Source organism: Helicoverpa zea, chromosome 28, assembly GCF_022581195.2.
Source record: "Helicoverpa zea isolate HzStark_Cry1AcR chromosome 28, ilHelZeax1.1, whole genome shotgun sequence".
Lineage (NCBI taxonomy): Eukaryota > Metazoa > Arthropoda > Insecta > Lepidoptera > Noctuidae > Helicoverpa > Helicoverpa zea.
The window spans coordinates 4,439,850-4,456,723 of record NC_061479.1 but is presented as its reverse complement, the minus strand read 5'-3'; the positions used below and the strand labels follow the sequence as shown (position 1 = coordinate 4,456,723).

Here is a 16,874-nt window from a genome sequence, read left to right as displayed (position 1 = left end):
TTCGCCAAACCCGGACAAACATTAAAAAAACCCGGACATTTGGCGTAAATCGCATTTTTTCCCCGAACGAGTACGATTTTTTTTAAACTAAATAATACCTAATTTGTAATCCATTTACGATTAACATATACTTAAATTCAATGAGGTGCTTCCTTACATGAAGTGTCCGGGTTTTCCCCGGACACTTCTTGAAACCCCGCCCGGACGGCCCCCGGACGGCCTCCAAACGAGGACAAATCGGGGGAAACCCGGACGGATGGCAGCCCTACCTATATGTTACGGGCAACGTGATTAACTGGGCATTATGAATAAAGACCGGCCATTATTAATAACGTCCAAGAGCGATTGCCAAAGTGATTAATTTATCGCATTGACCGGTCATTATTAATAATGCCCGACAGTCCGTAGTCCATGTTATAAGTCAGTATTTGAGATATGTAGTCAAAAGTTCATTTTGATCGACGATGTTCCAAAAGTTGATAATTGCGAGCAAAATTCTCGAATTATGTTAATACAGCAGATATAAACTTATCTACAGTACCTTCAGGCTAGTTAGATAATAATCTTTATTAGGTAATTCGGTATATAATCATTTTGTTGATAGCGTACTTTTGTTTTTTAAACATGTCAATTCATGTCTAGCAAATCAATGTCGTTATCCCAACCATTAGTAATAATATTGGTAATCAATAATAACACAATTGAATGTTAATTACGAAATTAGCCTTTTCATATTTCATCATTAATGGCTATAGGTAATGACATCTTTACCGTGCTTATGACTTTATGATTTAGATACCTATATACCTAGTTTATCTAAGTGTTATATAGTTTTAAAGAATTACTTATAGTATGCAGTCAGTATAAAAAATTACAAATTTGATATAATACCGATTTAAAAAAAAAACGGCTCCGACAATACTCTACCGATTCGTAAAATTGTTTCACATTTGGGAAAATGTTTAATTATTCCTGAGTAACATAGGTTATATTTTTCCCTTTACTGATACAGCCTTTTTATCGTCCCACTGCTGGGCTGCGGCCTCCTCTCCCACGGAGAAGGATTGAGCATTAAGGTACCCGCGGGTATTAAGGCCTGTCGGATAATAAGGCCTAAATGTCAAAAATCGTACGAAATATAACAGTTGAAGATCGAGGTTACATTCACACATGCATAGCGCGTGTACACGTCCCTGCGAAGTGGCGGACGCGCTCTTTCATTGGCCACGGCGCCAGTATCGTCGAAAACATTTTGAGGAGTGTTCGCGCGGCCGGAATTATAAAAATTGGCTCCAGAAAAACGTAAGTAAATTTTGTAATATCACAGATACATACCTGCATTGACTGTCTGTTCGTTAATTACTGTATGCTTGCATCTACCATACCATATTAAGGGGTTAATCGTATTAAAAAAAATATTTGTTTTGTTTTTTGTAAGCACGCGGTTCGCAGATATTAAGGCCTATAAAATGTTACTGTAGGCCTTATTATACTCCGACTTTTTAAAACTTCTTATTTATAATGTACCGTTCAAAATTAGAAACCTGCTTAGAAACCCCTTATTAATTTTTTTCAAGCCCTTAACAGTTTTGGCTACTGAACTCCAACAGTAATTTTGAACTTCAGATAAAATTATATGTAAGTTCTAGAATGTTTAGCCAAACTGCTTTTTTCAGGTGTTAGCTATTATCATGATGATTAATTACAAAAAAAAAAAAACATCTGTCGTTAACGTTATCTGTCGTAAACGTTAGGAAAAAAGGTAAAATAGAAAAAAACAATGTTGAAATTAAAATTAGGGAAAAAAATTAAAAACAAAAAAATCGCTGAACATACATGGGGGTGATTCGGATACCCCATAGCATAGAGCTTCTAAATTTTTCTTTTGGACGCCTATGAATGGGCCACCCTGTATATGTCTAATTTATTTATGGTTGTTTTCAGTTCTAAGAATCACGACGCCTCCCAAACGGGCATCGTGAACTGGCAATGAAACAATGCTCGCAATGCGTCAAGTGGTATCATGAGCAGTGTGTCGGTTTATCGATAGAAGATACTGATGACTTTCAGTATCCTAGTGGATGCGAATAGAGGCAATTTATTTAATATTCCGAGACTATTTATGTTCCTATTACTTTATTTGTATGATTATTAATATCAAAAATACCAATTTACAAAGTTTAAGTTGATTTTTCGATAGTTTTAACTGTAGGCTTTTTTACCTTCCCTTAGTATAATAAAGCCTTCAGAGAGAGTTAAAAAAAAAGTTAAATATTCTTTTAATTTAAAGCAGAAGATGCTATTTTTTGTTTAAACTTTGTAGTTATTTAAGTGAATGACTGATTACTAATAAAACTTGTTGATTATGACGGTCATTTTTCATTTTTTTACAAATTTCCCTTAGCTAGGCCTTAATACCCCCAGGTACCTTAGTCACCACGTTTGCTCAATGCGGGTTGGTGATTTCAGACTATATAGTCCAGGTTTCCTGAAGATTTTTTCCTTCACCTTTTTATCAGACATTGGTGTCCAAGATAATACTTTTAAAAGAAAGTACATACACAACTTAGAAAAGTTGCATTGCTACTTGCCTGGACTGGAATCGAACCCACATCCTCATACTCGAGAGGTTGGTTCTTTACATACTAGGCTACCACGACTTTTTTCCCTCTACGGGCAGTAGTTCGCACTATAAGCAGGCGAAACCGCGATAAAACGGCTAGTATCTGTCATGTAAGATCAGTATCAAAGACAAGAATCCCGATAGGATACCAACTTAATTTTTATGTTTTTAAACCATCAAACTCAAACTCAATAACGTTTATTCAAATTAGGCTGATAAATCAGCACTTTTCGAACGTCAAAAACAAAATTCGTTTTTCGTCATCTTAATATTCCGAGTAAAATTAAAGGTATACCTATATAATAAGATTACACGGACGTCATTGACGAGTGACATTTTAGATGTTATGTGAAAAACACATTAAAAATAATAATCGGTTTTCAGAAGAAATCAAACGAATTCTATTTCTGGGTATCGATACCATAGATAACATTTTATTACTCAGATTTTTACATGTGGTCTATGACTAACAGTCTTATAAGATTAGATAGTGAACTTTACCAAGTAGGTAGGTGCGTATTTAAGTATACTGAATGAAGTTATTTTTCCTTATTTTAGTAATTTTGATAGGTGCAAAAATTACGATAGGTATCTGATGTTTTTAGTATCAGATTAGATTTAATTACAATGATTATGTAGGTTTGTTACATAAAAAATATTTTTCAGTTACGGAATCTAAAAAAACCGAGAAACCCTAGTTATTGGTTATTTCGAAGTTTTTTATTAAAATAACTTACCTAATTACCAGGTGTTTAAACTTAACAGCTGTTTTCTTTCTAATATAAATAAATTTATAATTAAATTTGTAATTAAATTTATAGTATAAATTATTTCTGTAACCAAGTGCCTGCATTAAAATGGTGTTTAGTAGCGTAAATAACCTTTTTAACGATGTATAAATATTGTTATGGACAGATCAATACCTACGTTAAAACAAGGAAAAATGTTTAAATTACAAGGATTCTTCATATTATTATCTATACCTAAAACGATTCCTATTTCTACGACATTCGGAGCAATAATTTATTATTTAAAAAAACTAAATAACACTGGTAATAACTCTATTAATTTTTAAAAAGAAACAAATTACATAAAATTAACTCTCATCGATCAACACTACCAAAAACGTCAAAACATATTAAAAAAAAAAGCGAATCTCCCGCGCATTTTCACCACTCAAACACAATGACACATTCAACACTGTGTTTAAAAACACTTCGAAAAATCTTACACGGTGTTGTTAGTTGGAAATTATATCGGAACGTGCACCGGTCGCGATGGCACGAGAACACTGGAGGCTTTGGCGCGAAAACGACGCGTCACAACAATGGCCGCCTATTACTTATTGCGTAAAACGACGAGTTATGCATTTTGATAGCTGGAAATAATATTATTATGTTTTTGACGTTTTAATGCTAGTGTTTTCTGTGGTAAGTATGTAAGGTGTTTTTAGTTTGCAGACGTTTTCGATCTGATTGTTGGTATGTGTCTGCCAGGGCTGCGGGATTGTTCCAAAGAGTTACCGAGGCTTTGGTATATTTAAGGGCTTAAGAGGGAACGTGATGGGTTTTAGTCAGGAAGTCAGTCTGCTCCCACAATTGGGAGGGTCATAAAAAAAATGTTACTGATTATGCCAATTTATTTATTTGTATACTAGCTGTTGCCCGCGACTTCGTCTGCGTGGGCAATATAGAATTTCCAATTTTGTTTATTTAATCGTTCATTGCTCAACCCCCGTAGGTGATAGCGTGATAATATATAGCCTATGTGTTAAACCGGCCCCCAGGTAATAGTCATGCAAAATTTGATTTAAATTCATGTAGTACTTTTTGAGTTTATCCGGGACAAACATACAGACAAACAGATAAACAGTCATACAGACAAAAATTTTAAAAACTACATATTAGGGTTCAGAATCGATTATGGATCACCCCCCAAGTATTCTTAAAAAAAAAATATTCAATGTACAGTTTTGACTTTCCTATCATTTTATTATATGTATAGATTTGCTATAGGACAGGCTAAAGTCTTGAGACCATACTGTCTAGGTTCTAGTAGGTTCGTAGATACTTTATACTTACTTACCTAGTTCTTCCATAAGCTTATTATTACCTACGCTGTTACAGGTAATTAATGGCTTCTTTTGTTTCAATCTTCAAACTTATAAATTAGTACCTACTTATGTATCAAGGGTACCTAGTATATAGTAAGGGTAGAAGTCGTATATAGTATGCATGAGCATGAAAGCGATATGTACCTTTTTCCATTATTTACAAAATAAATAAAAAAACAATACACAAATTTAAAACAGCGCCATCTATCGACCAACATTATCAAACATACCTGAGAGTGCTCCGCTTCTCCGCTAGAGCGAGCTGCTGCGCCACCGTCAATGGTCGTGGTCTGTTCGGCCGAGGGGCATTCGGGAAGGAGTCCCGACCCTCGTGAGCTGGTGCATCATCAGGATGTTCTTGTTCCTCTTCACCGACTACAAAGTTGGCGGCACCGCCCTGGAATTGGAAAATGGGTATATTTAGTTTGTGAAACTAAAGTTGGTTACCAGATTTTTATGGACAGCAGAACTATCTTTTGGCAGTTTCAATGCTTTATGTTCTTTGCTTTATTATAGTTCTGTAACATTGCGAGGCTGAAGTTAGAAGATGGGCTGCGCAATGGACAGCAGATAGGTACTTTCTTTGAAAAGTCTACTAAGTGCGCAGTTAAAGAGCTAACTTAAGATTCGTCAAGTTGTGTTGCGTGAGCGATAATTGTAACTTGATGCCAAAATAGGTACATAAGATAGGTACTTAAAGCTCATTCAAATAAAGAGGTCACAGTATTACAAAACTGACTCAAGCAGACGAGTGAAGATCAAATTCAATTTTAAAAGCATCGAAATCAAAGCTTAAGACAACTACTTGAGTATTCACAACGTAGGTACCCAAGTAGTCTTGATATTTTATTTAAGAAAATGTCCATAAATAATACCTAAATATAATACAGAGGATTTTTTTTGTTTGTTTCGTTGTTTGCACCCTAAAGGCTCAAAACTACTGAACTGATTTGAGAAATACTTTCACTGTTGGAAAGCAACACTCTTTCCGAGTAACATCCTGGTATGGGCAGTACTTCCCACGGGACGCAGTGAAACCGCGGGGAAACGGCTAGTAATAAAATAAAGAACGTAGGTATAAAAGCTCTACTTACATTTTCCCTTGCCTCTTCTGAGTCGATTTTCTCGAAATTGTCGCTCTCACTCGATGAACAGCGGGCTTGGTCCTGCTGTTCAGACATCTTTTGATCTGAAAGTAATAAAAATTACAATATAAGTACATGCATCAACGTCGTAATTAGGTGACTGGTTTGAACTTTGTTACTCCCATATGAAAATTTCACTTAAACATTCTTAACTTTCATTTTTCAATATCAGCTCAGAGGAAATAATCAGTTGGGAAAGACAAGATATGTAAGCATCTCAATCTCAAAATGCTTAAATGAATCGAAAACGTAGCTCTAACTGATGAGAAATAGGTTGGACCTGACTTGCGCGCCTACACCTAGTTCTAACCGAAGATAAGAGAATAAAATTTAAGTGTAGCTGGCGATTAGCGTATGGCCAGATACATAGCTTCGGGCTTTATGCAAGTGCATAGTGGTAAAAAAAAATAAACGCCTACAAAATTTTTTATAGTTAAAACTTGTAATAATTGATTGTTGCATTAAATATTTTGATAGGCTCTTGACGTATATGTTTGCCGCTTATAGGTTGTTGTCCGAGTTCGGGAAGTAGATACCTCATTACACTGGTGGAATTCAGGGGAATGTAAAAATAACATAGATATGTAGGTAGTGTAGAGTAGTTCACTCTTTCGTTGTAAGGTTTTATTTCATTACTAGCTGGTGCCCGCGACTTCGTCTGCGCAGGTTTAGTATTACGAACAATATGTTTACAAATTGTAGCCTATGTGTTATTCTGATGTATAAGCTATATTATTGTAAAGTTTCATTAAAATCCATTCAGTAGTTTTTGCGTGAAAGAGTAACAAACGTCCATCCATACATACAAACTTTCGCGTTTATAATATTAGTAGGATATTTTAATGCCTGGCTGGACAATTATTTAAAGATATCAGAATAGAATAGGTTTTGATATTGAAGTTGTCACTTCACCCCGAGTCAGAAAATAAACCTAAGTTAAAGTTCTATTTAATGTTTTAATTATCAAATATAGGTACCGAAGATCCCCGGTCCCTAGCGCGCCACGCGCTACAGTATTTAGCTACTTTTAACAATTCTTACTTCCTTAGGTACTATATAATAATATTATAATTGATTGGAAAGTAAATTTGTTCGTCTTACGACCAGTTTCTTCATCAAAAGTAAAAGTTAAAGTAATGTCTAAAGTAAAAGTAACGGTCAAATTCGTTTTTTCAAGGCTAAAGTGACAGCAAAACTAATAGAAAAAATGAATTTGACCGTCACTTTTGCTTTAGACATTACTTTAAATTTTACTTTGGCTTTTACTTTTGATGAAGAAACTGGCTGTTAGGCCCCAAAATTAACCCATTCACCGAGAAGACCTAGTCTACTTTTAATTCTGCTGTGAGAAGTAGATCCTTCGGGAAGCGAGTGAAAACGCGAGGAACAGCTGTAGTATTCAATTGTTATGTAGTGCATATTCTATCAATGTAAGAATTAAGCTTCCAGCTGCGCTTGATTCAGTATTTACAGTTACAATACAGACGACCTTAACCATTCAAGTACGCAATGTAAAAAGGTTATCACTTTATGGCAATTAATAATTATGCATAAAGATAACGTTTTATGTAAGTTGTAGTAAAACCTATTTTGAGACTATTCTAGGGCTTGCCTAGGTTGGGGCAGGCCTTTGTCCAACAGTGGGTATTCTAGGCTGACGACCACGGAGGAAGGAAAGATAGCGGAGATGCTATTAAGAAGGTAGGTCAGGCGCCTTCTTGTAGGTCAAGTAACGTACAATAGGCGTGATCAGTTACTAGAACTAACGAGACGTTTGGGTTCCAAAACAAAATCTGTCAAAAAATGGTCTTGATTGATTGGTGATTTTATTTTGAAAATAACGTGCGGGTTCCATAGAAGGAGTGTAAAGGGCGGAGCTAGTAACGTTTCTCGTTCCCCTCGCACCCGCATGTTGTCGCGCTACTTTCCTAGAAGATTTTGCGTTATGACATCTCCGCTAGTCATTTTGTTCTCCATGGTACCGACGATGTCGATTCAAGGGAATTCTATCCACTATTGACTTACCGACAGTTATAAAATGTATTGATTAACAAATAATTCGTGAGGCTTTAAAAATACTATTGATTTGCTTATTCGGGGCCCTGAATACAATAGTACACTAATTTATGTAACTACTGACTGATATCTTTAGGCAATTTGCGTTCTCATTAAATTCTCGTGTCGTCATTTATTTTAATGAATTATAATTGAATCTAAAGCGTCACTTTTTGAGGCATAAATTAGGCAGTCGCTCCTTGTAAAACACTGGTACTCAGCTGCATCGGGTTAGACTGGAAGTCAACCCCAAGACAATTGGGAAAAGGCTAGGCAGACGAAAGACATGTAGATTAAGACAGATCAAAGAGTACCTAGTTTCAGAAGTTTTTATCAATGCAAGGGTATTGGATAATACGATAATTCCGAGTTTCCTGCATTACAATTCCGCCCTACATTATTATGAGTCTCTACCTACGGTTACCATGCAACAATAATGATAGAAGCACAAATTATCATAGCTTTTAATAAGGCGAGCATAATGTGAACGTATTATACGAAGATTTACAATACACTTTTCACAATTATTTTTTTTGAATCGCGAATAAATAAGTAGGTACAACAATTTGATAGTTCTTTAAATCATTTACTGTTGTATTATTCATTACTTTTAAAAGCAAAAGTCACTTATAAAATAATGCCTCATGTTTACAATGGCCTAACAAAATTTTAATTTGGTGTGTGATAGAATGCTAAAATGTCGTGAAAGAATATTTTTTTCTGGTTTTTGTTCGCACTCTGCAAACTTTTAATCCACTTTCAGTTTGATAGGGCTCATAAATCAGTATGGAAATGAATGTTAGTGCGCACATTACAACGATCAGGTAGCCAGCCTGTCTCGGATCGGCTAAACACTATGATTGGATTCACGATTACTTCCCACTGACCTGTTTGTTACTAAAAAATATTAAATTCTATCTTCCGCCCGCGGCTTCGCCCGCGTAGAGTTCGGTTATATCGCGTCTTCAAGAGAATTCTTCAAATGTCCGGGATAAAAACTGTCCTATGTTCTTTCTCAAGGTCAACTCTATCTCTGTACCAAATTTTATTAAAATCAGTTCAGTGGTTTAGAAGTGAAAGCGTAACAGGCAGAGACGGACAGAGTTTATAATATTAGTAGGGATTACTTTGCTTACTACTAAAATATTTCAAGGCTTTAATCAAAATGGACCTTCTGCCTTATTTTCTTCATCACATAAGTAGAACTTCACTGAGGTATTTCGTGATGAAAATCGATGGAATTCCATTTGCGGTGGAAGATGCCATTATCGGGAACCCGATGATTATATTAAACGTGGATATTGCTTTGTAAAGTACCACCTTTCGAATAAATGGATAATGAATTGGAAAATTGTTGAAAAATTACGTTTCATGGTACAATTTTACAGTTCTCTTTATAATGTGTTTTTCAGTCTATTAATAATGCTCTTAGAAAGTTTTTTTTTTGTAGTTAAGTACGAGTTTTATTTCTGAGCCCTAATGGTTAAGATATTACATTGTCTAACTTTAGCGTCAACTTTATTGGGCTATGAAGGACCAGACAGCAAACATTGTATGGTAAATATTGGATAATACTAGAAGTTACAACATTTTCAAAGTTATACATATGTATTTTATAATAATAGGCAAAGAAAACAAAACCATATTACCTTTTTCCTGATTACATCCAAAAACAAAATTCGTTATACACCTGGCAACACTTAAAAACACACCCATAACGCGTGCAACATTAAAAAAAAAGTAAAAACACTAGTGATGAGGAAGAGTTCGCTTCGATATCGATTATTTCATAGCTTGTTATTTTTCGTTATCTAAATTAACGGTTATCATAGTTCAAATGTCGACACGGTGTCAGATACTGACTTTTCTCGTTCGGCCGTCGCATGAGAATTGTGAAGGTGAAATAGGACGAACGATAAATCTTCGGAAGTGAAATAAAGGGCAAATGTATGTGTGAGATTGACTTTGAATGACATTTGTTAAGTCATTCTGTGTTTGATAGTGTTGTCTCTGCTATCGATAGGAAAATATTTTTACGGTTTTCTTTTTATGTTCACTTTTAATATACTTAATTGGGGGATTAGATTTTATTGGTGATTTAAAATATACCTACATGTTTGCTATATTTTTTCTACTGTCCAGAAAACTTGTTTCACGTTTTTCGTTGTTTGCTTAGTAGATACAGTAATAATATACCCATTAAACTTTAAATTAAACAAAACTACATACAAGAATTAATATAAAAAATACAAATAATATTATATTTTTAAGTTTTGGTTAGTATTATGTTTTAGGCTATTTTTTAAAATTAAGTTTTAATGCATTTCCGTGTATGCGGCCGTTCGTTATACACTCATGGCGTGAAATATGACCATTATGCATTTGCTAACGCAAGTGAATGGAAAAAATATGTATGCATACAAGTCAGGTGTCAAAATATTATCTTTTGTCGTTGAACCCAACAATCTTTGACCCATGAAAATTATCTATTACTCCGTTGCTAATTGTGTTGACAAAATATATCAACATCACGCTTTTGGTACATTTTTGTTGAGTGATTATCAGGTTATGAGTTTTAGGAAGAATAATGTAAGTGCAAATAACTATAGGTACTGTAAATAGATATAAGTATGAATGTAGATGGATGGAGAGGATGAGGAAGACCTAAGAAAAGATGGATTGCCTGAAAGATGACATGAATAGGAAGGGAGTGAGTGTCAGTATGACGAGTGACAGTGGAAATGGAAGAGGACGACATATTGCGCCGATCCCAAATAAAATTGGGAACTGGGCAGGAGGAAGAAGACTATAAATAGGTAAAGTTAAAGAGGATTTTTTTCTCCTAAACTACTGAACCGATTCGCAAATTTTTTTCTCTGTTGGAAAGCTGCACTCTTCCCGAGTAACATAGGCTATATTGTATCCCGGTATGGGCAGCAGTTCTCATGAGACGAGGGTGAAACCGCGGGCTATTTTTAATGAGGTCTTAAGTATTGATACCTTGATCCCTCCTTGTTGTTTACTATTTGCTTGGATAATATTAGGTTGGTACGTTAGATTCTTAAACAAACTTGCTCAAAACGTCGTCAGTTTAGTGTAACACTGCAAGTAAATTAATGTTTGGTTTTTCAATTAGTAGTTTGCAATGGCAAACAATACGTAGGTGCTTAAGATTATGTCAGTTAAAGAGAATGAAAAATCATCTACCTTGCTTTGGCTGTGTTGGGTCCAGCTTTTAATCTCACCAAATGCAGTTGGGTACCAGTGTTTTACAAGGAGTCTACTATCTGACCTCCCTAACCCAGTTACTTGGGATACCCCATACTCCCGTTAATCTAGTTGCCAGACTTTATGATTGATTACTCGTAACAACTGGCAAATATTCACATGTTAGCCGGGACCCACCAATGTAACAATTAGAAAAAAAACCGTGAAATAGACGGAAACAACACCTCACCAAGAGTTTCATGACCAGACACTAAACACTCTTCAAAACTTATGTTTTTTAAATATAACAAACATGTTGTATCGTGTGATACATCTCAACAGGACATTTTAACACAATAATCTCAAATGGCTCGCGAATAAATACTAAACAAACAACACATTTGACTAAACTAGATTAGATTATATCTTATCATCGCGCCATTGTGCCGAAAACGTTCAAGGATTGTCAATTGATCTACAATGGTTATAGTTATGAGGATTTGCTAACGTATGCCTATCTTTCATCAATCTGTGTTACAGAAGTCATAATAAATTATGAAGTCTGAAATACTTTGCGGAAATCCATGACATAAAATGTTAGGAAAAATATGTGGTGATAAAAAAAATCTGCGGGATCGATCGAAAGAGTCACTGCGACAGTTTTAGTCAGTAAGAGTCTGACACTCCCTCACGCTGCACTCACAGCGGGAGGGGTCATCTAATGACACCTCATCTCCAGGAAAAAGGGAAGATAATTTGCCTGAGATGATTTTTCAAAGGAGATATAGGCAACTTTAAACACAAAGAGTGTTTTCAGGTAGAAGGTAGACTCAAAGAATTACTCATAACAACCACTGCTGGCAGCTTAGACCCTGTTCCCGACATCAGTGAACGTTCATTTTTTATATTTTTAATTAAACGTATTCTCTATTTAAATTATATGTAAGTATAACTAATAGAACCAAATTATTCACAACATACGACACGAAAAACGTGCGAATTTCGATTCTAACCTCATTAGACAAACAATGAATTGATTTTATTTAACTAAATTCACCGCATAGGTAACTGGTATTCGATTGAATATTCGACAAATAAACGTTTGAGTAATTTATTGTCAACTAGCCATTCCTCGCTGTCCTTGAATCTAGAGGGGAACATGTTCCTGCACATGGATAATAGCGTCCACGGCGGATTTCGGTTACGGGGCGGCTGTTCTCATTTAAGAAGATCAACCAGCTGCGCAGGACTTATTATAGTACACGAGCATTTGCTTGGACACAGGTGCACTCCCTATTCCTTCACTCTCATAACCCGATGGGACGGCTATCCGGCACGCCCGGAAAGAGATCAGGCGCAGGACCGACATTTACGTGCTCTCCGGTGCACGGGTGAATTAATCACCAACTTCCAGACTACGGGCTCCTTTGTGAAAGTTTTTAAGAGAACCCAGAAAGCGATTTCGGCCCGAACCGGGAATCGAACAGCCGTGTTTGCGATCCGTTTGAGACCAACGAGGCAGTCTGCACATGGATAGAAAGTAGCCTAATTATTATTTTGATTTTTGTTTATCATGATATTTGTTTAAGAAGGCGTATGTAATAGAATAGATACTAAATATTGATAAATAAATAAATTCAGGAAATATATATTTTGAAAGGCGTCTTCTACAATTCCGCGATAACTAGAAGAAGGTCAGAGGAATTGGCGAAAAGCTGTTCCTCCAAGGTCTGAGAGGAAGGCCTTTCATGATTTACAAGGTCCTTTAAAAGCAGATCTCTTCCTTTTGACAAATTTTATTCAAAATGTATGAACACAACATATTATGTTGGACATGTGCGAAGCATCAGATGGCAATTTTTTTTTGACTTAAAGAGACGTTTTTTTCGTACATTTTAATTATCGTAGAGTCTCTTATTAACCAATTTCGGAGCAGTATAGTTATTTTACTAGATCTGTCTACTTATATGTGTAAATGTTTACCGAACTCTGCAATATGATTGACATTGACTGCCGTTAACTTTTTAAAAAGTTTAAAAGTCGAGGAGGTTTTCAATGCCCTCAGTAGCAGCTCGTTTACAACAAACCAAGTAAGGTCATCGAAAAATAACTAAAATCCAACAAATTCTCAATAAATGAATATATTAAATTATACAATCATAACAAAATCTGCGTGGTTTCAAACAGGTTTCGTATGTTGTGATGTTTCCTCTCAATGAACCGGTATCATGTGTAAAATTGGGCATATGATTAATTAGTGGTCGTTGCTATTTTTATGGTCTACCATATGCTCACTACTTAATTCAATATTATTAAAGCAAAAGTAAGTCTGACAACCAGTCTAACCAAGGGGTATTGGGTTGCCCGGGTAACTGGGTTGAGGAGGTCTGATAGGGCAGTCGCTTCTTGTAAAGCACTGGTACTTAGCTACATCCGCTTAGTCTGGAAGCCGAAATCCAACGTAGTTGGGAAAAGGCTCGGAGGATGATGATAAAGCAAAAGTCTCAGAACTCTGTCTCAGTTTGAGCGGTCAGTTTTGGCGTTAAATGATGTCGTTTGTGGAAGTTCATAGACTACTTATTTACGGGAAGTAGCTCTCTCGGAACGCGGGCGGAACTGCGGGGAACAGCTAGTAATAAAACATTTTTTTAATGACCGTCAAAGCTAAACACTTTCAGTATTTTACTAGACAGTGTCACAGATTATTTAATAGTTACTACGACGGTGTGATAGTCATTGGTAAGAGAGAGAATTGTCTCTCGAAGCGGAAGCGAATGATTATAAGTATTGACTTATAATCATTCGCTTCCGTCTACTTATGAAAGAATACATATTCAAATAGGATATATAGCAAACGCCTATACAAGGCAACGTACGATTTTGTCAAATTATTTTGCTGATCTGAAGTGTGCCAGTTTCATTGATACTATAAGTAGGTATGTACCCAACTTCATAGGGGTGACATTACATATCCCAATTCATGGGTAAAACAAAGAAGAAAAAAATGAGATTTTTTTGCAAATTATTCAGTATTTTTATTACGTTGAAGATACATTGTAAACCTGCTTCCTATATAATATCATTTGTTAAACTAATTAAATATGGTTGTCTAGGTAATTATGCCTAGTTAGGTGACCTAAGGACATGCCTATTATAGAGGCAACAGTTATTGACGTAGTCTTATAAGACTTGAAAAAAAAACGTGTTTCTTATTTTTCCTATTTACCTACAAAATAATTACAATGCATGAATTCTAAGGAAAAGTAAATATTCAAATATACTGTTAAAAGTTAAAGAGCAAGTACAATATATAATGTGCTATTCTATGCAAATTAGGTGACATTGTCGTCACAACGAAACTTATTTTCGTAATTCACGTTTCAATACATGTTTGACGTAAAATCGTGATTTATGATAATAAAGAAAAAAAAAGACTCCCCAGTCAATATCTCTAGATCTCATTCTTATAAGAAGTATCAAATAAAAGAAAAACAACATAAAAATAAATCCAAAAAAACATTATTCAAAACGGAAAACGAAAAAAAATACTCACTCGAATCTTCACCCTTCCCAAAAAACTTAATAATAAAAACAAAAACTAAAAAAAGTCCGATAAAAATGATAACCGTAAACATAAAACAGAAAAAAAAAACGATAAAAAATTCACATCACTACACTGTCACTGCATAATGGCGACTGATCAAATTTCCCGCCAAACTTTGACATGTACTAACGAAACGACTTCACACTACGAACTTACACTATTAAATAATTAATAGGTATATAATTACGTTGTATTATCGATAAACACTTAACTTTATTTATAAAACGTTTAATTGGTTGGTTATTTTATTTCGTTCACGCGTGGTCGGACCGCGAGCTAAGCATGTACTACGTATGTCACTGAAATAAAGCGATGAATGACCTTGTAGTAATATTAGGCGTCTCGTCAACTAGTTTGTCGAAAGCGACGTAAAGCGCTGTTTAAGATTGAAGTTACATATTTTTATCGTATGATCCCTGAACTTAGATTGATATCTTTGTTCTACATTTAGAATTAGGGCTGCGACGAGCTGTCTTTTTTATCGATATCGATAAAGTTAGATAACAACTTGTAAGCATTTATAATTAAATTATAGTTCGGCCATTCAGAGAATGCGTTCCTGACACGTCGCGATTGAACTGACGACGTAACTTTGCAATGGCGTTGCAGTTACGATAAAAATATTTTTGCTGGTTGTTTACCGTTTTAACAATTGAGGAGCATTAAAACAACATTATTATATCAATAATCAATGAATGTAGTTACGTCGTCAGTTCAATCGCGACGTGTCAGGAACGCATTCTCTGAATGGCCGAACTATACCATATTATTTTTCTATATTGTATTATTAATACTAATTGCATTTATATCAGGTGTGTCGTACCTAATCACGCTAAATCCTATCACATATACTTTATGATTTCTATGGCGAATAGTAAAAAAAAAAACCTAATCCATTCAGTGGTTTAGCCGCAGGAGTCATTTTTCGTTTTTATAATTTACAACATCATGTGTAAAGCAGAGATAAAGTTTGGAGTACCTACCTATCGAATGTTTTGACCAGTTGACAGCTGTCAGTTTTCAAGGGAGAAATTCAGTTGTTTGTATGGTGTTCTAATTCTCGCACATTTTTATTCTATTTACTTTGTTTGTTTTTTTTTTTTTAATTTTAACGTATTAATTTTGTTTATTTATGCTAATCGACATACATTAACCAGTATGTTAAAGTGTTTAAAGTTATTGGCACGGATATTGAGCCCTGACCTTCACCTGCGCAGAAGCGATTTATTGGTTTTTGCCGTATGTGTACGGTGCGCAAAGCGATCCCCACTCTTCCGCCGAGAGCTCAATATCCGTGCCGATAACACCCGATATATGAATAATTGTTTATTTACATTTTAATTTTAATGTGCACGTTTGCTAATAGATGTCGCTGTCATTGTTTTTGAGACCCCGCGGCGCCGGTTGTTGTTTTGCTGAGTCTTCTTTACATAAGAGGACTTAAGTATACAAGAGAGTACATAAGAGAGTACATAAGTGAGTGCATAAGAGAGTATATAAGAGAGTACATAAGAGAGTGCATAAGAGAGTGCATAAGAGAGTATATAAGAGAGTACATAAGAGAGTACATAAGAGAGTACATAAGAGAGTATATAAGAGAGTACATAAGAGAGTATATAAGAGAGTACATAAGAGAGTGCATAAGAGAGTACATAAGAGAGTGCATAAGAGAGTGCATAAGAGAGTATATAAGAGAGTACATAAGAGAGTACATAAGAGAGTACATAATAGGAGTACATAAGAGAAGTATGTAAGAGGAGTACATAAGAGAGTACATAATATCAGTACATAAGAGAAGTATATAAGAGGAGTACATAAGAGAGTACATAATAGGAGTACATAATAGAAGTATATAAGAGAGTACATAAGAGAGTACATAATAGGAGTATATAAGAGTACAAAATAGGAGTATATAAAAGAGTACATAATATGAGTATATAATAGAGTACATAAGAGTGTACATTTAAATAAAACTACTTTTACGGATTTTATCGCGTTATACTAATATTATTTAATCCCGACGTTTCGGATCCTTTACAGCATCCATGGTCAACAAAACAAAACAACAACAAAATGTAGGGTAGCTGTTTGTAACTGAACAGGCTTTGGGATACTTCCTTTCCTATC

At 35.1% G+C, this 16,874-nt stretch overlaps 1 protein-coding gene across 1 annotated transcript in view; it reads right to left on the bottom strand.

Moving 5' to 3' along the window:
- The window catches only part of LOC124643783 (acetyl-CoA carboxylase), an 89,672-nt gene extending 74,768 nt beyond the window's left edge, over window positions 1-14,904 (bottom strand). The window contains exons 1-3 of the mRNA XM_047182876.1: window positions 14,697-14,904; window positions 5,831-5,925; window positions 4,967-5,133 (exon numbers count right to left, since the gene is read on the bottom strand). Coding sequence (XP_047038832.1) covers window positions 4,967-5,133; window positions 5,831-5,925; window positions 14,697-14,778 — 344 coding nt within the window. The 5' untranslated portion in view covers window positions 14,779-14,904. The remainder of the gene's footprint in view (window positions 1-4,966; window positions 5,134-5,830; window positions 5,926-14,696) is intronic.
- Between the last annotated feature and the right edge of the window lie 1,970 nt (window positions 14,905-16,874).